The sequence below is a fragment of the Scyliorhinus canicula genome, chromosome 14 (genome assembly GCF_902713615.1).
Source record: "Scyliorhinus canicula chromosome 14, sScyCan1.1, whole genome shotgun sequence".
Classification (NCBI taxonomy): Eukaryota; Metazoa; Chordata; class Chondrichthyes; order Carcharhiniformes; family Scyliorhinidae; genus Scyliorhinus; species Scyliorhinus canicula.
The window spans coordinates 82950780-82974454 of NC_052159.1; the positions used below are offsets into that span (position 1 = coordinate 82950780).

Sequence of the window (23675 nt, forward strand, 5' to 3'; positions counted from 1 at the left end):
GCCTTTGGCGCCCGCCGGCCGGCTGGCCGAAAGGCCTTCGCTAGTTTGCGCATGCGCCGGTGAGTCAGCTACCGCTGACGTCATCACCGGCGCATGTGCGGTAGGGGGGTTCGCTTCCGCTCCACCATGGTGGAGGCCATGGTGGCGGCGGAAGAAAAAGAGTGCCCCCACGGCACTGGCCCATCCGCCGATCGGTAGGCCCTGATCGCGGGCCTGGCCACCGTGGGGGCACCCCCCGGGGTCCGATCACCCCGCGCCCCCCCCAGGACCCCGGGGGCCCACTCGCACCGCCAATCCCGCCGCCACCAGAGGTGGTTGAAACCACGTCGGCGGGATGGCCTCTCAGCGGCGGGACTTTGACCCATCATGGGCCAGAGAATCGCCGCAGGGGGCTCGCCGATCGGCATGGAGGGCACGCCGATTGGCGCGGCGCAATTCCCGCCCCCGCCAATTCTCGGGTGGCGGAGAATTCCGGCCACGGTGGGGGCGGGATTTTCACCGGCCCCGGGCGATTCTCCGACCCTGCGGGGGGGGGTCGGAGAATTTCGTCCCTGAAGTTGGAGGCACTATCTCGAGATGTAAATGATAAAAAACATGCTGTGGCCACAGATGACAGCTTTCATAGCAGAGGGAGATCCCCTCCACAAGATAGCCTGCGGTTGCAGCTATGACCCAAACAGTCCATATGCATCCTGCTGACCTGCTTGGCAGGATCTATCTCTGGCATTGTGGCTGATGTTAACCCACCACAGCACACCACCGACACAGTATATCACGGTGGTTAGCATTGTTGCTTCACAGCTCCAGGGTTCCAGGATCAATTCATGGCTTGGTCACTGTCTGTGTGGAGTCTACACATGCTTCCCGTGTCTGCATGGTTTTCCTCCGGGTGCTCTGGTGTCCTCCCACAATCCAAAGATGTGCAGGTTAGGTGGACTGGCCATGCTAAATTGCCCTTGGTGTCCAAAAATGTTAGGTGTGGTTGCTGGGTTACGAGGATAGAGTGGAGGTGGGGACTTAAGTAGGGTGCTCTTTCTAAGGGCTGGTGCAGGCTCGATTGACCGAATGGCCTCCTTCTGCACTGTAAATTCTATGAAATTAGACAGGCTTTAAGGTTAGCGTTGGTGGATGTGGAGGGTTTCCAAACAAATGTCAGTGAGGGGAAGGAGAGAGAGAAAGGGTCAGACAAGAGAGGCCTGAGGATTTCTTCCAGGATTTATGACACTCCAACCAATGGATAAAAATATCTAAATAGCATGTCCTCGTCTGACCATGTTGCTTCATTGCACCATCATTTGACATAGGGTGAGCCCTCCTGATGATTTTCAAATTTACTCAGAGTTGAAAAGCAAAAGCAGCATTTCACATTACTATTACACAACTTAGAAAAACAGCTAGAAAATACTCTAGATTTCGATAATGGAAACAAAACTTACAATTTATACGACCCACGTTCCTATCCCCAGTAATGGGCCAATATTTAATATTGTGGGTGATCAAAAGCTGTCTTTGCCAATTTAATTCCTATGATGTTTGAAATGGCTGTTGCTGTTTGCTAGATTTCGAAACAGTAGGTCATCTAGGAGTGTAAGCAGGCCAAGCAAGTGTACATCTCATTCATCTATTCAAATGATCTATTGTGAATGAATATCACAAAGTTTGAATCAGGAAGTGTAAGTTAGAATAATTAATTTAGTAACCAATCAGGCAAAGAAAGCAAAATAAAGAAACATTTTTAATGTTTGGATTGCGAGAGAAAGGTAAAAGAAACAGAAAGAAAAAGAAAAACAAGTTTTAGTTTTTGTTTAAGTTCTCCAACAACAATTAAAATTTGAAGGAAAAAAATCTCTAAATTTGTGAAAGTTATATCTTACTGCTGTTGAGGTTTTTTGAAAATAATGAACGGGAACATATCATTAAAAAGGGTACTTTATGATCTTCCGGTGGCTGCGATGACATAGGAAGCCACACATTTGGGAGCTCCCGTTTTAAACGGACTTTTCGGCTCTTTTTAGAGCCCAAAACGGAAATTTTTCGACGTCTCCCGGTGGGGGAAGGTGTGCTGAACGACTTTCCCTGCAGTCCATGACTCGAACTCGGAGTGGAAATGGGGAAAAAACGGCAGCAGCTCCCCAGAAAAAACGGGGGAAGGAATCCAAGATGGCAGCCGGAGGAGCTCCAGAGGAGTGGAGGCTGTGGGCCCAGGAGCAACAAGCTGCTCTCCTGTGCTGCTTCACAGACTTCAAGGCTGAGGTACTGAGCTCTCTGCCGGGGAAAAATTCCGCATGGTCATCGACTATAGTCAGACTATTAATCGGTTTACGCTCCTCGACGCGTACCCCCTCCCCAGGATTGCAGACATGGTGAATCAGATCGCCCAGTATTGGATTTTTTCCGCGGTGGATCTGAAGTCTGCATACCACCAACTCCCAATCCGCCCGGGGGACCGCCACTTCACGGCGTTTGAGGCCGACGGCCGCCTCTTCCACTTCCTCTGGGTCCCCTTTGGCGTCACAAATTGGGGTTCGGTATTCCAACGAGCAATGGACCGAATGGTGGACCAGTACGGGCTGTGGGCCACGTTTCCGTACATGGATAACGTCACTATCTGCGGCTATGACCAACAGGACCATGATGCCAACCTCAACCGATTTCTCCAGATGGCCCAGAAGCTTAACCTCACATACAACAAGGAGAAATGCGTTTTCCGCACGACCAGACTAGCCATCCTTGGCTATGTCATGGAAAACGGAGTTCTGGGTCCCGACCCGGACCGTATGCCGGGTCGGGACCCAGAACTCCCTCTCCCTCATTGTCCCAAGGCCCTCAAACGGTGCTTGGGATTCTTTTCGTATTACGCCCAGTGGGTCCCTCAATATGCGGACAAAGCCCCCCCCCCCCACTATTTAAGGCCACACGTTTTCCCCTGTCAGCTGAGGCTCACCAGGCCTTTAACTGCATCAAGGAGGACATCGCCAAAGCGGCCATGCGGGCGGTGGATGAATCCGTCCCTTTCCAGGTTGAGAGCGATGCCTCAGAGGTAGCTCTTGCAGCCATATTAAATCAGGCAGGGAGACCAGTCGCATTTTTCTCCCGAACCCTCTCCGCTTCGGAACTTCGACACTCCTCAGTCGAAAAGGAAGTACAAGCCATTGTGGAGGCTATTCGTCACTGGAGGCACTACCTCGCAGGTAGAAGGTTCACCCTCATCACCGGCCAAAGATCGGTTGCCTTTATGTTTGACAACTCGCAAAGGGGCAAAATTAAAAATGACAAAATTCTGAGGTGGAGGATCGAACTCTCCACCTATAATTACGATATTATGTATCGACCGGGGAAGCTCAACGAGCCCCCAGATGCCCTGTCCCGCGGGATAAAGGGGTCAAAAGGGGTCTGGCCCGCGATCGGTGCTCACCGATCGGCGGGCAAGCCTCTCTGAAGGAGGAACTCCTTTCCTCCGTCGCCCCGCAAGATCCATCTGACATCTCTTGCGGGGCAGCAGCAGGGCGGACGGCAACCGCGCATGCGTGGGTTGGTGCCGGCCAACCTGTACATGCGTGGGTGACGTCATTTACGCGGCGCCGCTTTTACGCAGCGCAAATGCCCAGCACGCGTAAATGACGCGGCACCGCTCCTAGCCCCCTCCGGGCGTGGGAGAATAGGGGGCGAGGAGCGGCCTCCGACGCCGGAGTGAAACACTCCGGTTTTCACTCCGGGGTCGGGACTTAGTCTCCCGATGGGAGAATTTCCCCCCAGGTTTCAAATAGCAAACCATAACTTTTATGTCTCAGAGCATAGATCCTCGCTGGTTAAACATCACATGACGTGTAGTAATGTCAGCAGAGTATTTGCCCGCTATTTACGGAGATCTCCATCTTAGATTGTATGAGCAACAACTTTTAATAAATTTCTCATTGTGTTTTGAAAGAATCCAGAATTTGGGTTCCTCCATACCTTTTTCTTTGCGGCAACAAAGAAATATAACAGAAGGGCAAACGGGACGAGAATTGAGGCAGGAACAATCACTGCACAGAATTTTTTGACTCACAGTGGAGACAGCATCGGGAGCAATGGCAGATCAATTTATTTATTTATCTTTCTTTCTTTCCTTCTTTCACTCTCTCTCTCTCTCTTTTTTTTTCTCTTTCTCTCTCTATCTTTGCCTCACTCACACACTCACTCACTCACACAAATTCTGCTTGCAACTGTGAGTAAGAAGACTGTCATTTGGGGAAACTTGCTTGTCGTTAAAATCAGTAGGGTCTGGGATGGAGGGACCATGCACGTGAAAAAGCAAAATGGGCTGCCTAAAATGGGGCTTTTGAAGTCTGCTGACTGCATGGGCTACTACTCAGGGAAAAAGTCAGACTACAGTCAGACAAAATGGAAAAAAATTCTAGTTGCTGGTAGTAAAGGGGATCATTTGTGCATATTATTTTCCATAAAAATCGGAAGGGAGGAAGTTGGTTGAAGATAGACCCTAGGTGTCAGGATCCGTAATGGTGGGAAAACAGGTGGATGGATGCAGTTGATGAAGACTGTGAGACTTGGAACTCATGTGAGGAGATTCCAATTATCATGATATGCAAACATGCAACCAATGAACACTCAGAATAGGACACTCTGGGCAGTCAGAATGCTCAGAGGTGGCATCACCACAAGGGGGCATGACATAAACACTAAAAAGGGATGAGGCACTCACACCCTGCCTCTTTCCACAGACAGACATCTAGAGAGTTAGACAGGGTTGATCAGCAGCATTATACCCCAGCACGTGGCTCAGAGCAAGCTGGTACAGTTAGAATGAGTTACTACAGTTAAATTAGCAGAGAGACAAACTCATTTGAGAACTGTGTTAATAGTTCAATAAACACGTTGAACTCATTTCAGAGTCTGGAGCATTCTTGTTGTTGACAATGATATCAGTCTACTTTGATGGAGCTAAAGGGTTACTTGAAGGGAAATGGTGAACACCATATCAAGTCAGCTCCGTATCACCCTGCAATGAATGGATTGGCTAAGCATTTTGTGCAATCATTAAAGCATTTGATCAAAGGGTCAAAGGACCAGTGGACATTGGCAAGAAGAGCAAACAAATTTCCAAATGTCTTTCAGGAACACTTTACATGCTACAACACAGAGTTAATCATCAATGTTGTTGTTCAAAAGGAAACTGCAAACATCGATTGATTTGTTAACTCCACCTGATACTTCAGAGATTGACAAATGATAACAAGCACAAATTGCTCAGGGGAAGCAAAGCTATAAAAAAAATAACATTCAACCAGGGAGAGAGAGTGCTAGCTAGGAGCTCCCATCATGTTTTGAAATAATCCAGAATGTCGGCACCTCCTTTGCGGCAACAAAGAAATATAACAATAAAGGACATTGTAACTGGTTTAAAAATCTTTTTAAACCATTTACTTTACTAAAGTGCTGCTAAATTACGATTCCATTTATGAAAGCATTAACAAAAACTGGACCGCAGAATTCACACCATCTAGAACAATATTCTATTTCCAATTCTGATGCCAATGGATAACGAAAGGATTCATCTCACAGTCTACCTGGGAAGCAAAGTGGAATTATAGTATAATGTAACAATGGTCTGAATAAAGCCATAAAAAAACTGTGTCGGAAGAAATAAGTGCCTCAAAACAGCCACACATTCGACATAGAGTTTTCACTTTACTACACAGATTTTGACATTTCCTTAAGATTAGTTTTTACAAACACATGTGGGTTAGAATCAAAATTTAAAATAAATACAACAGTGTCCATAGCAAATTTACCCGCTGACGTCATCTTCTCCAAGCAAGTGTTTTGGAAGAGGAGAATATCTTCCTGATGAGAACTGTGGCAATGAGGTCTCCAGTACGTCATCATTCCCAGCGAAGGAGAGGATGTGATTCTCTATTGGAGGGGAATAAGCTAAAAAAAAACATAAAACAGATACAATCTTATTTGCTTTTAAAATTCTTAAATAATACTTGGCACATTTCTGCATTATATTTTAATTGGTAACAAATTGAATGGTATATTTTATATAGAAATTTTAGGAGAGTTGATGTCAAACATGTACAACCAGTGCAATGTAACAATCAACAAGGTTAAAAAAATATTGAACCAAACAGCCAAAGAACTGGAACTTCCCCCCCACCCCCCAAAAAAATGTATCACTTCAACCTTCATCTTTAGTTGTATCTGCATATTCTACTGATCAATCTGTGTTCCTGAAATCCTTTACAATCCTTGTTGTTTTCCAAGCCCGTTTTTGGAGGCAATTTTCAGCCTGCAGTTGTCATCAGAGAGAACGGTGACATGGGCAGAAAATCCGGTGAGAATCGAAAAGCGCGATTCTCCCTGGGGAAATCGTGGGCGGGGTTCTCCGTTGGCCGACACCAAAACTGCAAAACGTGTTTGGGCAGAGAATAGATGACGACGCCAAAATCGCGGCGGGTGCTGATTTGACGCCAAATCTCAATTCTCCGTCATCTTACAGCGGCGGCAATGCAGTCCAGAACGCACGTACAGTAAACACCATTTGCATGTCATTAGTCTGCCCGACCCGGTATTCTCCCAGGCCTCCGCGATGCTCTGCCTCTGATGGGCTGAGTTCACAATGGCATGGTTCATTTGTGTTTTCAAAATTCCTGAAACCGGCATTGTGGCTGCTGAGGGAGAGATAGGCAGTACGGAAATGTCCTACATTGCCATACTTTGCTGCCGTTCGCTGGGGCGCTTCTGCCAGGATTGGGGGGATTAACGGGGGGGGGGTGACCAGGTGGTGGGCTGTGGGTCGGGGTGGATGGGCACGGAACACCATTGCTGCAGCTAGCAAGGCAGCCATGCAGCTGCGCATGCCGCTAACAGCCCACTGTGAACTTAGGGCCACGGGTTGTATAGGTGTACCACCAGGCTACCCCCCTAGGAGTAGCCCCGGCCGACCCATCAGCTGTATGGGCTCACTCCAGCTCAACAAGAGACCATCTTATTGGCTGGGATGAGTGTACATGGGGATTGTAATGTGTATGTATGGCTGCAGCTTGTCAGCCTCCCGAGTGTCAATCACGGACCCGGAAAATCCCACACAGTTTTTCATTGGAATCGATTGTGTTCCATGTGGCACCAGTACTAGCTCCTTAACAGTTGCTGAATTGATCCAGGTTCGACATCAGTTTTGATGTCGTGAAAGTCCACAAATTCTGCCCCTGCGTCAACACTTCGGAGAATACGCCCCGTGTTTTCCAATTTTCCTCGGAAGTGACGTTATGCGATTCACACCCGCAAAGGGTGGAAAATGAATTTAATTGGATTTTAATCAATTTTATTATTCACAGGCCTTCCTGGAACATGATCCCCCCTTCATTAAATATTCATACCTCACTGATATGATGTCACATTGGTGAGGTTTATAACAGCTTTGGGGGCGCAAGGTTAAGTATAGCCCCCCCCGGGGGGTGACAGGATCATGACTTGGCAGTGCCCTAGCACTTCCGACTGGCACTGCCCCAACTGCCCCGGCACATATGCCTAGCACCAGTTGGCACTGCCAGGTTGGCAGCCGAGCAATGCAAACCTGTGGCGGGGCATTGCCATGTATGAGCCCTTGTGGGAGCCTCATATTGGGGATTTCTATTAATGTGTGGTGTGACAGTCAAATGTGGGAAGTATTAGGTGGGATTCTCTGATTCTGGGGCGGAGCCGTTTACGACGGCGTCAACAGGTCCCATGGGGCAGCGATCCTGCGCCACACAGGGGGCCATCCCAGCACTAGAGAGCCTCACGCTGCTCCAGCTGCCGCTCTGGGCGTCAGAACGGGCACCGTGGGTCCACGCATTGGCGCTGCAGCCGGCGTGAATTCACGCATGCGCGTGGATTGCCTTCTCCACGCCAGACCCGACGCAACATGGCGGAGAACGACAGGGGCCCGGCACGGAGGAACATAGGCCCCCACCAGGATAAGCCCGCCTGCCGATTGGTAGGCCCCAATTGCGGGCCAGGCCACCGGGGTGCCCCCCCCCCACCCCCCGAGGTCGGATCCCCTCTCCCCCCACCAGGCCACCTCCCGCAACATTAACACCGAGGCCACGGCGTGTAGGACCATACGAGAACCGCGCCGGCGGGACTCGGCCTAACTCGGTGGGCACTCGGCCCATCGTGCTGGGAGAATCGCCGGGGGAGCCGCGTTGAGCGGCTCCCGACCGGCGTCAGGCCGACCATGCTGCGCCATCGGCGTCATGTGAATTGCACCCCCCCCCCACCCCCGGCGATTCTCCGACCCGGCCCGGTGTCGGAGGATCCCGCCCATCATTTCTGAAAAAGGAGACAGGTTGTGAAGCTTTTCGCCTTGCACATATCAGGACAAACACAACAAAGCCAAATTTTAAACAATCAAAATAGGAGAAAAGGGATGCTGATTGGTTGGCAAGTCAACTCTTATTGGCCAAGAAATTGCTATTGGGATTAAATCTATACTTACCTTAGTTTGAAGTTCAGAGGTCGAGATTCCCAACTGCCCTTGGGCGTTTGTGTATGCGCCGGTTGTGAACAGGCCACACATGCGCAGTGAAATATTTTTATATTCTTCAGGCCGAGGACCAGCCTTACATGCCTGCCCAGAAGAAAGAAGAATAGCTCGAAAAGGCAAGCACTATCGTGAGTATGTGTTCCAGGGAGCATGTTATGGGAAGGTCCCAAACTAGGAAGTTAGGTAGAGAGAGGTCCCAAAAGGAAGTCCCAGGTAAAGGATTAAAAACAGGGGACAGAGAAAGCCCTGTTAAGTTAAGTTATAAGAGAGGAGCAGAGCAACAGGCTCCAACTTGAAAAAAGGGCTGCAGGGAGCAGACTTTTAAGAACTTGGACAGGACGGAAACCTGGAAGATTCAAGAAGGCAGCTGAAGGTTAGTGACTCTGTGTTACAGGCCACTGGGGCAAATGTGTTCTTTTGGAGCAATGGTGATCTGCTTGGCATGCTGATCTGAGGTTGTGGAGATGCTGGCGTTGGACTGGGGTGAGCACAGTAAGAAATCTTACAACACCAGGTTAAGTCCAACAGGTTTACATAGAACATAGAAAATAGAACGGTACAGCACAGAACAGGCCCTTCGGCCCTCGATGTTGTGCCGAGCAATGATCACCCTACTCAAACCCACGTATCCACCCTATACCCATAACCCAACAACCCCCCCCCCCCCCCCCCCCCCCCCCCCTTAACCTTACTTTTTAGGACACTATGGGCAATTTAGCATGGCCAATCCACCTAACCCGCACATCTTTGGACTGTGGGAGGAAACCGGAGCACCCGGAGGAAACCCACGCACACACGGGGAGGACGTGCAGACTCTGCACAGTCTGTTTCAGGTTTGTTTCAGGTTTGTTTCGGATCACTAGCTTTTGGAGCACTGCTCCTTCCTCAGGAGGGACCTGAGGAAGGAGCAGTGCTCCGACAGCTAGTGATTTGAAACAAACCTGTTGGGCTCTAACCTGGTGTTGTAAAACTTCTTACTGATCCGAGGTTGTGCTGGGATGGTGAAGCTTGAGTGTACTCAGAGGTAGGGGGATAGAATCTCAGATGGTGAGATTGAAAACCTGACATGAGGATCATTCTTGAAGCCATCCAGGTTGGAGCCACTTTTAGAGAGAATCGCAAGGGACCTTCAAATATAGAGATGGAAAGCAGGTGGTGGGTTTCTCCATCCAGCTGGGGAGACAATGGACTGCACTCGGGGTGTATATTATTTCTGGATTGAATGTCATCTGTTGTGGCTGTAGAGGCTGACTCATGAATGGCAATCTCTTCCACAGGTGGCCGAGATGAATAGTGTTAGCCTGCGATTAACTCATGTTATTTCCTTTTGTCGGACTCTCTTTTCCACTGTCGGTTTGTTCCTTTAGTCCTCTGCATTTTCGACGCCTTTCCTGACAGCTTTTCTCCAGGCATTCCATTAAGCAGGATGAAATGCTCATGCTTTAACTCCATTACTGGTCAATTGTCCTTGGACCACAGATGTGAATGACCTGTTGATCTTGTGCCAATAGCAACCTCACCATGGAGCTTGTCAATGGGAATGTGGCCATCATCCATTTGGCAGATATGGCCTAGCCAATGGATTCATCGCTGACTCAACAGGGTAAACAGACTGGCAATACACACATTCTGGTGTACTTTCATATTCAACACTCTATCCAACCAGGCATTGCCAATATTTGTATTATGCAGCGGAGGTAGAAAAGATTCAATCACATTTCTTGGTTTGCAAAATGTGTCCAGGCTTCACTACTGTAAAGTGTGCTGATCACACAAGGCTCGTACATATGGAGCTTTAAATTTCCTCTTCGTTTGTCATTGGTTCACACTTGCCTTCCCAAATTTGACATGGTTGCTGCAGCCTTGACAAACCTGGCACTGATTTCCACATCAGAGAACAGGTTGCTGGTGATTGTTGATTCAAGGTATGTGAAGCTGACGGCAATCTCCAGAGTAAGGCAGTGGTGTCTCTAGGTCCTAGCCCATAACCTTAATTATCCTAATGCTGATTGTCAGTCCAAACTCCTTATAGACTTGGGGGAACCAATCTACAAGCTGCTGCAAGTGAACGTCACTGCTGGACATCAGTGTGGCATCATCAGCAAATCGCAACTCACAGACGGGCATTTATGTTTTTTAGTTTTGGAGTGCAGTCCTGTAAAGCTAAACAGATTGACATCAGCTCTGGTATGTCAGTGGACCCCTTCACTTGAGTCATCCAGAAGCACACAATAGCAGCATGGAGAAGAATATACTAAACAGAGTTTGCACCAGGATGCAACCATGCTTTACCTCGCTGCCTGAAAGCATCAGATGTTGCTCCAGTGTAACTGGCGGAACTGCGTATGTTCTCTTGTGGAGAATTAGCACTCTCAAAATTCATCAAGGACTGGATTCTCCATTTGGGTGACAAAGTCCCACGCCGGCGTGGGAATGCAGTGTAGAGCTCCCGATACAGACAGGAGCATTGCTGGGTCCGTGGCCGCGCATGTGCACGGCGCCGGCCTGCAGTGTCCACGCCATGCTTCATGGCAGACTCAGCCCACGGATCCGGACTGCAAAAATAGTACCCCACTTCGGCCGCTCGTGCACCCTGGACAGCACCCCCTACAGTGCCCCCAGCCCAAATGAAGCCCCCCTGCCCGCGGAGCGGCACTGAACTGAATCTGCAGCAGCCACGCTGAATTCACGATGGGTGAAATCACACGTGTCCCACGCCATCGGGAACTCGGCCGGTCGGGGACGGAGCATCGTGGGCCATTGCCTGAGGCCGTGGATAAGGCGTGCAGCATACTCCTAGAGTACGGCGCTTTTCATGGGGTGGAACATTGCGAAAGCTGCACCACCCCAATTTGGGCGTCATCGGGGATTCTCCACCCCCTCGCCGAATGTGATTTCAGCGTCGGGGATCAGAGAATCCAGTCCCAGATCTCCAGACTAAATAATTCAGAAATACATTTTCTGCACACTAGTTTTGTTAACCACACATAACAATATTAAATATGCCAAGCTGTGATTGACACTTCACTTTGCAAGCTAGGTCAGTTTACCTTTTGAAATTTCCTTCAGTGTAATTAACAGTAATTAACATTAATTTCCACACTGTCTCTATTGATTAAGCAATGATGATAATAATAAAGCTCTTTCCCATCTCACTTAATCAGGAAAGCTATTGTAGATTTCTAAAGGCAGGCTGTATTTCTACTGAAAGCAAAAGTAGGAAAAATATATGAAAAATGTTAACTGAGTGTCATGTGAGGGTACCTTTAAGAAATGGGTGTTTCATAAATGTACTTTTAAGAAATGGGTGTTTATTAATGATATCAGAGTGTGGGTGGAGCTGGGCTGTCTGTCAGCTTTTTACTTTCACTTTAGGCTGTTTGCTGCAGGGTGTATTTTAGTTTCGTTTTCAGAGCTGGGCAGCTGCAGTCACTGCCAGAATGTATATTATGTTCTCTCTCTCTTTGTAATCTAAAGACTGTAAATCGATCCTATGGTGATTTAAAACTAATAACTGCTCTCAGTAGTGACTTTAAACCTGATCTTTGTGTTCGAAAGATTTTTATGGATGTTAAAAGGACAGCTTAAGGATTACTTAGTATTGTATTCTTTGGGGGTTATATTTGAATTGATGGTTGCTAAGATGTTCACTGTATGTTTTAAAAAGGTTAACTTGAGTTCATAGAATAAACATTGTTTTGCCTTAAAAAATACGTTTCCATTTCTGCTGAACCACACCTGTAGAGTGGGCCATGTGCTCCCTGTCATAATATACACACAAGTATATGATGGTGCATAGGCAGACACTGACTGACACACTGAATGACTAATCAACACACAGAACACAGCAGCCAATCACCAGACAGGACATGGCCACTATAAAGCCAGAGGGCACTAGTTTTCCCGCTCTCTTGGGATGCAGCCTCTGAGACAGCCAGAGCCCGTGATCAGCAACACGAACATTCACCATGTGCTAGCAGGATAGTCTGGTCAGGTTAGCCTCAGGTCTCCAGTCAACCTAACATAGTGTTGACCCACAGTGCAAGTATGTTTAACAGTTCATAGTTAAATAAAATAGAGTTGTACTTCTACAAGTGTTGGTAGCCTGTCTCTCTCACTGCTCTGGTAAACGCAGTCCTCGTAGACCCAGCATACCCAACACATCATGGTACCAGTACGTGATGTTAGAGTTTGATGGACCTACCCTGAGATAATCTGCCTTCGATCAGCGATCAGCCATCCGGTGGTATGGACAGCGTCCACCCTCCCCCGCCGCTCCGCATCACCGGTAATCTCGGTGCCAACTGGAAGATATTTAAGCAGAGGTTTCAACTGTACCTCGAAGCCACCGACCTGGAAGCTGCCTCAGATGCCAGAAAGATTGCTCTCTTTCTCTCCACGACCGGGGACCACGCCATCCACATTTTTAATTCCCTCACATTCGCTGAAGGTGAGGACAAGTCCAAGTTCAAGACAGTCCTGCTCAAATTCAACAGCCACTGTGATATCGAAGTCAACAAAAGTTTTGAAAGCTAAGTCTTTCAACAACGTCTGCAGGGTAAGGATGAACCTTTTCAATCTTTCCAAACCCATCTTCGCATCCTCACGCAATCCTGCAATTACGGCTCCACCTCCGATTCAATGATCCGCGACCAGATCGTTTTCGGTGTGCACAGCTCCTCAAAGTGAAACAGCTCACCGTCGCTATAGCCATCGAAACCTGCGTTCTGCATGAGCACACCACTAACCGATACTTGCACATTGAAGCGGCAGAAACGGCGCGGCAGAGCCCCACAATGCAGAGCAGGTGCAGGCCGTAAAACAACTCCAGGGCCTGAGCCTGGATGAGGGCAGCCATTTTGCTAGCTTTTCCCGGGCTCCCGCGCAACGACCGAGAGGAAGGCGAGGCCGAAGACCAAACTGCCCAGGCGCGCACTATGTACGACCATACACCACGCATGCGCGGTGGCGCATTGAGCATTCTGACATCATGACGTGCAACAACTGTGGCTCCTCCCACTTAAAGCGGCAATGTCCCGCCAAATCATGACGCTGTCTCCAGTGTGGCAAGCTTGGCCACTACGCAGCTCTGTGCAGGTCTGCTCAAACACCTACCTCCCGTCGCTCCCACCAGCAGCGCAGGGACGTCCGAACCGTACAACAACCGGTCACAGATTCCGACTCCGACATGGTTCCCGACCCTGACACAGAGGATCTCAAATCCCCATTCCGGGTGTGCATCATCACCAAACATACGGTGCTTCAAAAGAAAAAGGCCAAGCCCTTCCCAGTGATGAGCATTGATCTGGATGATGAGTGGTGTGCCACCCTCACGGTCAACAAATCTCGCATCCGATTCAGGCTGGACACCGGCGCTTCAGCCAACCTCATTGCGTGGTCTGACCTGGACAGCCTCCACGTTAAGCCGACCATCCTTCCATCCGCTTGCCAGCTTCTCGACTACAATGGCAATGCCATTGCTGCCAGCAGCTCATGCCAGCTTGTGGTATTGCACCGTTCCTTAAAGGCCACCCTGCCCTTCGAGATAGTAGGGTCCACTAAGGCTTCCCTGCTCGGTGCTCAGGCGTGCAAGATCCTAAACCTCGTCCAAAGGGTTCACTCCACGTCACCCGCTGAGGCTTCAGCATCACCGGACGCCCACTTTCAGACACAACTGAAGGACATTATCACTCGATACCACAGTGTCTTCGAGGGCATGGGCACACTCCCATACACGTACAAAATTCTTTTAAAACCAAATTCCATGCCTGTGGTTCTACGCCTGCTGCTTGAGGTGGCCCTTATTATCTAAAGTAATGGAACCAACCGACTGGGTCAGCTCCATGGTGTGCATTAAGAAACCATCAGGAGAACTACGTATTTGCATCGACCCCAAAGATCTGAACTGTAACATCATGAGGGAACACTACCCTATCCAAAAGCGTGAAGAACTCACCTGCGAGATGGCTCGCGCCAAATTTTTCACAAAGCTGGATGCCTCCAAGGGCTTCTGGCAGATACAACTTGACGCATCCAGTCGGAAGCTCTGCACCTTTAACACCCCATTTGGCCGGTATTGTTACAACCGGATGCCGTTTAGCATCATCTCAGCATCGAAGGTGTTCCACCGAATAATGGAGGAAATGATGGCGGGCATCAAAGGGGTGCGGGTATATGTAGACAATGCCATTGTCTGCTCTGCCACCCCGCAGGAACACATTGATCGCCTCCAACGCGTCTTCCGGAGAATCCACGAGCATGGCCTCCGCCTCAACAGAGCCAAATGCTCCTATGGTCAAACAGAAATAAAATTCCTCGGCGACCACATATCACAGTTTGGTGTGCAGCCGGATGCAGTCAAGGTGTCGGCAATCAATGCCATGAAGACACCGGAGGACAAAAAGGCGGTCCTCCGCTTCCTTGGGATGGTCAACTTCCTGGGGACGTTTATCCCCAACCTCGCATCTCAAACCACGGCCCTCCGCAATCTAGTGAAGAAAACCACCGAATTCCAATGGCTCCCCGCTCACGAGCAAGAGTGGCATGAACTCAGGGCGAAACTCACCAAGGCCCGGGATTGGCGTTCTTCGATCCTGCCAAGGAGACAAAGATCTCCACGGATGCGAGCCAGTCCGGTATTGGAGCAGTGCTCCTCCAAAGCAACGACTCCTCCTCATGGGCTCCAGTCGCATACGCATCGCGTGCAATGACGCCCACTGAGCAACGCTATGCTCAAATTGAAAAAGAGTGTCTGGGCCTCCTCACGGGAATTGTCAAATTCCATGACTACGTGTATGGACTCCCCAAATTTACAGTCGAAATGGACCACAGCCCACTGGTCAACATTATACAGAAGGACCTAAACGATATGACGCTGCGCCTGCAATGCATCCTCCTTAAACTCAGGCGGTATGACTTCGAACTGGTCTACACCCCGGGTAAGGAGCCCAATGTCGCCGATGCACTCTCCCGTTCTGTCACTATGCCCCGCGACCCGTCGGGCTTTGTGTGCCAAATTGATGCTCATGTTGAGTTCTGCGCATCTAACTTGCCCGCCATGGACGAACGACTCATCCAGATTCGTCCTGAAACAGCCAATGATCCTTTGCTCCAACGCGTCATGCGCCATCTTACAGACGGATGGCTCAAGGGCCAATGCCTGCAATTCTACAACATCAAACATCAAACACCTGGCAATGGTAGATGGAATTCTGTTAAAGTTGGACAGGATCGTCATTCCGCACAGCATGAATAAGCATGTCCTTGAGCAGCTCCATGAGCATCACCTGGGGGTGGAGAAGTGCCGATGGCGGGCCCGTGAGGCAGTGTACTGGCCTGGCATCAACCAGGTCATCACCAACACACGTTCTCAACTGCCCGACATGCCAACGGTTCCAGCCGGCTCAGCCAAAAGAGACCTTGCAGCCACATGAACTGGTGTCGTCCCCATGGACCAAGGTTGGCATTGATCTCTTCCACGAACTAGGCCGGGACTATGTCCTCATTGTGGATTACTTCTCTAACTACCCAGAGGTTGTTAGGCTGCATGACCTCACATCGACAGCGGTCATCCTTGCGTGCAAGGAGACCTTTGCTCGCCATGGCATTCCACTCACGGTCATGTCCAATAATGGCCCATGTTTTGCTAGTCAGCAGTGGTCCAACTTTACCCTGCGATATAATTTCACGCACATCACCTCAAGTCCCCACTACCCCCAGTCGAATGGCAAAGCTGAAAAGAGGGTACACATTGTCAAACGACTTCTGTGCAAAGCGGCTGATGCGGGTTCCGACTTTTACCTCGCACTACTTGCCTACAGGTCAACTCCTTTGTCCACTGGCCTGTCCCCAGCACAATTGTTAATGAACCACACATTACAGCCGCTGGTGCCAGCAATACACGTCCCAGACCTGGACAACTTTCCGGTCCTGCGAAGAATGCAACTGTCTCGGGCCCAACACAAGTTGGCGTATGAGACCAGTGCCACGGATCTCCCTGCTCTCATTCCTGATGACCAGGTTTGTGTTAAGCTTCCTGAAGGTGGCTAGTCTGCCACTGCTGTGGTAATCAAGCAAGTGGCCCCTAGGTCATTTCTGGTTCAGATACAGGATGGCTCTTTTCTTCGCCGTAATAGGCGGGCACTGCGGCTGCTTCCACGCTCGCTGTCAGATCGGGATGCCCTGCCTCACGCTCAGGACATGCCCTTCCAAGAGCTCACAGATCTACCTCTTCTGTTGCCACCCTCTGCAACTGACACAGTCCCGCCCGTTGCAGAACAGGCGGCCCCCGACCCACTTAACCAGAATTCGTTGCCCACCACAGAGACACAATTTATGAACTGCCTGAATTTATGAACTGATTGAATTCATGGACTGATTGTCTCGTTACCCTGGTTTTTCGTTCGCTCGTTTGTACATACTGTTATTTATATCCCGTGTTTTGTTACATACTTTCTATCTGCACTGGGCACCTTCCCATGTAAATATGTTAGAAATTTTGTATATAGTCATGTAAATATGCTCACATGCTCTCCACATAGTCAGGCACATTCACATACCACACTATTTATTGCCACGTACACATACTTTTTTTTCAAAAAGGGAGGATGTTATAATATACACACAAGTATATGATGGTGCATAGGCAGACACTGACTGACACACTGAACGGGCAATCAACACACAGAACACAGCAGCCAATCACCAGACAGGACGCGGCCACTATGAAGCCAAAGGGCACTAGTTTTCCCGTTCTCTCGGGATGCAGCCTCTGAGACAGCCAGAGCCCGTGATCAGTAACACGAACATCTACCATGTGCTGGTGGTATAGTCTGGTCACGTTAGCCTCAGGTCTCCAGTCAACTTAACATCGTGTCAACCCACAGTGCACGTATGTTTAACAGTTCATAGTTAAATAAAATAGAGTTGTACTTCTACAAGTGTTGGTTGCCTGTCTCTCTCACTGCTCTGGTAAACGCAGTCCTCGCAGACCCAGCATACCCAACATATCTCTCCCCCATACCACATCTATTAAAAGTTGTGAGTCAGGTGAACTCCATAATATTCTTTCGGGTTCTCTAAACCCTGGCCTATAACACTGAGGAAAGCCAATAATAATGAAGGCTCATTGACCCATAGAATAACACAATCCCGAAGGAGGCCATTCACCTCATCAAGTCTGTGTTGACTCATTCGAAGACCAATCCAGACAGTTGCCCTCCTCTGCTCTTTCCCCACATCACTGGATAATTGGATAAATTATTTATACAAATCTCTTTTGAAAGATGTCACTGAATCAGCCTTCAACACCTTATTGTGCAGCCGTTCATTTCACATTTTAACCATTTGTTCAGCCATTGAATACAGGTTCTCTTTATTTATTCTATCTAAACCATTTGTGATTTCAAACACCTCTATTAAATCTCCTCTTCGCCTTCTCCTAAATACAGCTTCTCCAGGCTGTTCACACAATTCAACATCATTCCGAGAACCAACCTAGTAAAGCTCTTCTTTATCCCCTTCAAGGCTTTCACAGCCTTCCTTATTTGTATTGTCCTGAATGGTGCCAAACTCACATTTTTATACATGCATTTAAAGTTATTTTTAGCGTCAGCATTCTATGCTGGGGGAAGGGGAGTAATTTCAACAAAATAATGAACACGTTTGGCTTGGGTTGGGATGGGTTGGCTGGATGGTATAAGTTTAGAAAATCAGATTTGAGCGGCACAGTAGCACAGTGGTTAGCACTGTTGCTTCACCGCACCAGGGACCCGGGTTCAATTCCCTGCTTGCGGAACTGTCTGTGCAGAGTCTGCACATTCTCCCAATGTCTGTGTGGGGGTTTCCTCCAGGTGCTCTGGTTTCCTCCCACAAGTTCCGAAAGACGTGTGCTTGTTAGGTGATTTGGACATTCTGAATTCTCCCTCAGTTACCCGAGCAGGTGTCGTAGTGTGGCGACTATGGGATTTTCACAGTAAGTTCAATGCAGTGTTAATGTAAGCCCACTTGTGATACTAATAAAGATTATTCTCATTATTATTATTATTGCCCACCCACGCCCATCTCCAAACTGCCCACTTTCAGCTTTAGCTGAGACAGGAACGTGGGTGACCAACCATCACACTCAGAGTCAGAGCGTTGGTACTTTAAACATAATAATGAGAAATCAAAAGAAAGACTTAAATTGATATTGCACCTTTCTTGACACCAGGCATCGCAAAGCGAATGTGTACACTTTTTTCTTCTAAATTTAATAAACACAGCAGTCAATTTGTGCACAGCAAGATCCCACGAATACAATATGATAATGACCAGATTACCGGTTTCTTTTGATGTTGGATGAGGGTTTAATATTGGCCTGGACACTGGGGAAATACTTGGGTATTCTTTTACATCCAACTCAGAGGGCGAATGGGGCCTCAGTTCAACATCGCTTCCAGAAGACAGCATTGCAATCCCACAGGATTCACTGATGAGTCAGCTGGAATTTTGTGCTCAATAATTGGAGTGGGACTTGAATTGAAAATCATGTAACTCAGAGACAAGAGTGTTACCAACTGAGCCAGATATAGGGGAGTGCAGAATATAGGCCACATTATTGTTCTGTCTTTTGATTGTAAATTTGGTCGACCAATGTTTCCAAGCCATGGGAAACTCAACAACTACATCCGATTAAGACTTTCATTATACTAAATTACTAGACCTCAATTTATAACCCATCATGTTTATGCACTCAGCAGACACGGAAGTGGGTGCGAAACACGTTTTCAATCGCAGTCAGACCCAGAGCGCATTTTCGTGCTGGTTGGCCAATTGACAGCCATCCAGAGTGAAACCGCTCTGTGAAAGGCTGAACACTGCTGGGGAGGACAGGTGCTGAGAAGAGGGAGGGTGCAGGTTGGCGTTTCCAATGTGCTTCCTCATGGAGACAGCTGCTATGGAGCTGGTTCAAAGAACTGCTGGCCCGTGAAAAAAAAACAATGTTAAAAATACCCCCCCTCCCCCCCACCTCAACTCACCTATAAGGGGGTCCTCAAGCCCCCCCCCCCCCCCCCCCCCCCCAAATACCACCTCATGCCATGGCACCCCTGGGACTGATCCCCGTCAGTAATAAAATGTCAGCTTGGCACCTCAGTGCCGGCCTGGCACCCTGTCAGTGCCCATGCAGGGTGGGCACTTTGGCAGCGCCATGCTGGCAATGAGGTGGCACTGCCAGGGTGCTAAGCTAGCACTGCCAGGTTGCCAGGCTGGCACCAGAAGTGCTATCCAGCCCAGAGGGAAAGCATCTTGGGGTCTCCGATCCTCTGGGAGAACCCAATGACTACCAATCTGTCTGGTCCCCTTTTCTGGGGGCCAGTGCTGAATGGATCTCGCCCAGGTTCTCCGAGGCAAAGGGGATAGATTGCAATGCCACGGTTACCTCAGAGGACTGCACATTATAGTGCAACAGTCTCGCCCAAATATGCAGATTTGCCAAAAAGCTATCCCACCCATTTCACATCACAACATCTTGTGAGACCGCGTCAGATCTTGCGACGTGAAGCAAGCCAGATAGATCCCGGGAGCAAGATCTCCCAGCATTCACTGGCCATGTTGCACCACGGCATGCTGACTTTCCGGCACATTGTTGCCGGTAGATTATCCCATGGTATAGGAACATAGGAATTAGGAGCAGAAGTAGGCAATCCAGACTTTCAAGCCTGCTCCACCATTCAATCAGATCATGGCTGATCTCTTTCTGGTCTCAAAATCCACCATCCCGTCTTTTGCCCATATCCCTTTAACCAGTTTTTTAAACCAGAAACATATCCATCTACTTTTTGTAATCATTTAATGATTCAGACTCCGTCGCACTATGGGGCAGCGTGTTCCACAAATTCACCACCCACTGCAATAAGTAGTTCCTCATCATCTCAGTTCAAAATCAACAGCCTCAAAACCTATATCCGTGACCTCTCATTCCAAGCTGCCCCACGAGGGGAAACATTCAGTCTATGTTTACTTTATCAATCCCATTTAGTATTTTATGCATTCGATCAGATCCCCTCTCATCCTTCCAAACGCCAGCGAGTATTAACCCAAACTGTTTAATCTCTCCTCATAAGTCAACCCTTTCAACCCCGGGATTAATCTGGTGAACCTCCACTGAACTGCATCTAATGCCACCACATCCTTCCTCAAATAAGGGGACCAAAACTGGGCACAGTACTCCAGATGTGGTCTCACCAATACCCTTCACAATTGCAACAACACGTCTCTACTTCTATACTCCAGTCCTTGTGCAATAAATGCTAACATTCCATTTGCCTTTTTAATTATATGCTGTACCTGAATACCGATGTTCTGCGATTCATGTCAAAGACCTCTCTGCCAGACTCATCTTGAATCTGCTTTTCAGTGAGTTTAATTGTGTGTTTCTATGCAAGAAAGGGTTAAACCTCCAGTTCACTTCACGTTAAACAAATGTGCCTGATTGTCTGTGAGTTTTGGTTTCATTTCAAACTGTGCCTCCATTATAATTAAAGGATTACAATGTGAAAGCAAACAGGGTTTAAAGAAAAAACAGGCTGTTACTTAGTAACCAAGGGCCCACATTGAAAAGCATAAGTATTTGTGGTTCAGTTGAAACCAGTGGTCATGGGCTAGGGTTTAGGAACCCCAAAGTATATCATGGATTTCACCTGACCCACAACTTTTAATAGATTGTGGTATGGGGAGCACACGGCCCACTCTACAGGTGTAGTACAGCAGAAATGGAAAAGTATTTTTAAAAGTTTATTCTATGAACTCAAGTTAACCTTTTTAAAACATACAATGAACATCTTAGCAACCATCAATTCAAATATAACCCCCAAAGAATACAACACTAAGTAATCCTTAAGCTGTCCTTTTAACACCCATAAGATTGAAACAAACCTTTAAACAGAAGCACATCAGGTTAAAGTCACTACTGAGAGCAGTTATTAGTTTTAAATCACCAAAGGATCGATTTACATTCTTTAGATTACAGAGAGAGAGACTCATAGACCTTTTGGCTGTGACTGCAGCTATCCAGCTCCAAAAATGAAACTAAAACAAAAGTAAAAAGCTGATAGACAGTCCAGCTCTACCCACACTCTGATATCATTGATAAACACCCATTTCTTAAAGGTACATTTCTTAAACACCCATTTCTTAAAGATACTCTCGCATGACACCAAGTACCGGAGAAGAAAGCATCTCTCAAAGAAAATGCCAGCAGAGGCATGACAATGGAATAAGGGGAAGAAAGAAAGTCCCAGAAGCTCAACCACAAATAGTTTTTGAAACTAAAAAGACTGAAGTCAAAGGGACAAAGAACTAGAATCTGAACAAGGTACTGTTCTCTGAAGTTAAAGAAAGGGGCAGACCGAGTTCCCAGTTAAAGACAGAGTTGAAAGGTGTTGACCTGGTGAAGTCAGCTAGTGAGAAGCTAGACATCCAAAATAATCTTAAGGTTGGTGACACCTTAATGTAGCCTGTGAAGCAGTGATGCTCTATTGGTGTGGTTTGGTATCTGAGAGATTGTGTGGAAGCTTGAAAGCATGTGGCAATCCAGGGCAGAGGAATACTGAAAGGAAAGACTGAAATCCTGGAAGTGGATCCTTTGTGAAGACAACAAAGAAAAAGCATAATTTGGGATAAGATCCTAAGGCATATTTTTCCAGAGTGGAGTTTGGAAACACTTGAGTGGAAGTCAGAGTTCCAGTGTGACCAGTTGGCTCACAGTATGACAAGCACTGGGGATTTAATGAAAAATCCACAGAAGTTATATTGGGTGACATCTGCCACTTTAATTCAGAATGTGGTGCGTCTGACCTTAGTTGACTTGCTAGTTTACATGGACTGTGTACTTACCGAGAACATTATAGTATGAGATATATTTTGTAACTTGTGTTATCCTAAAAAATCTGTGTTAATCTGTGAAGAAAGGTAGGTGAAAGAGTATTGTATTATAGTCAATCTTTTTATGTTAATAAATGCTTTTTACTTTTGTTAAGAACAAGGCTCGGTCTGCTGTTTACAATAGTTACATTGAAGTTCGAAGTACTTCTAGTTCTTCTAACTCTTTCAGAGTAACTATTGGTGTAAATCTGGCAGAACCACTCAAAGTTAGTGATTTAAATTGCTTTGTCGGATGGTATCCAGCGCAGTGCAATTGTCCAGGGGAAGGTTGGGCTTCTAGACACTGGCTACATAAAGCCTTACCCGGGAATTTCCCAGAGGACTCTCCATCGCATCTTTGGGGTATTCCGCAAATATGACGCTTGAGAGCCAAGTTATGGACCATAACAGTTCAGTGCCTCTAGAGTTTCTTAATTCCCCTCGATAACGTCCCCTGGCTCTGCTTCGCAGGGATCAATGTTTACTTTAGCTATTCTTACTTGTTATACACCTATAAAAGTTCTGACAAGCTGTTTTTATATTTCTGCTGGTTTACTCTCATATTCAAATTTCTCATTTATTATTATATTTTTTGCAGCCTTTGCTGCTTTCAAAAACATCTCAAATCCTCTGAATTGCTCCTGTATTTTACAACATTATCAATCTCTTATTTTATTCTAATACTATCCTTAACTTGTTAGCTGAGCCACAAATAGATCTTTCTTACAGCTTTTTGTTTTTCAATGCAATGTATTTTTGTTGAACATTTTGAATTCTTTTTTAATGTTTCCCACTGTTCATTTACTGCCTTCCTTTCAATCTATTTACCTAATCAACTTTAGCTAGTTCTGCCCTCACCTATCTAATTGGTTGTAAGTTTAAAATTATTGTTTATGATTGGAGTATGTCACTCTCAAACTCAACATGGAATTCAATGCTCAAATGATCAATATATCCCAGTGGATCTTAAACTATGACATTACTCATTAATCCTACCTCATTTAAAAAATATATATTTTTATTCAAGGCTTTTTACATATATACCGTATATACTCGCGTATCCTGCGATCTCGCGTATCATGCGACCCCAAAACATGATTTTATCATATATCTTATGTATCATGCGAGTCACTTTTTTGAGATACCAGATGACACTAGGCTAGGCTTTGCGCCGTAAACAACCGAATGAGAAACAGCTGTTTTGCTGTTTCTAATCACGATAATAAACAGTTACCTAACACGT

The 23675-nt window shown here is 47.4% G+C and overlaps 1 protein-coding gene across 6 annotated transcripts in view; it reads right to left on the reverse strand.

Annotated features, from left to right (window-relative positions):
• The window catches only part of dlg2 (discs, large homolog 2 (Drosophila)), a 1378721-nt gene that overhangs the window by 623928 nt on the left and 731118 nt on the right, over positions 1 to 23675 (reverse strand). For all 6 annotated transcript variants that reach the window (XM_038818412.1, XM_038818411.1, XM_038818410.1 and 3 more), the window contains one exon: positions 5793 to 5931. In XM_038818412.1, the coding sequence (XP_038674340.1) occupies positions 5793 to 5931 (139 nt within the window). The remainder of the gene's footprint in view (positions 1 to 5792; positions 5932 to 23675) is intronic.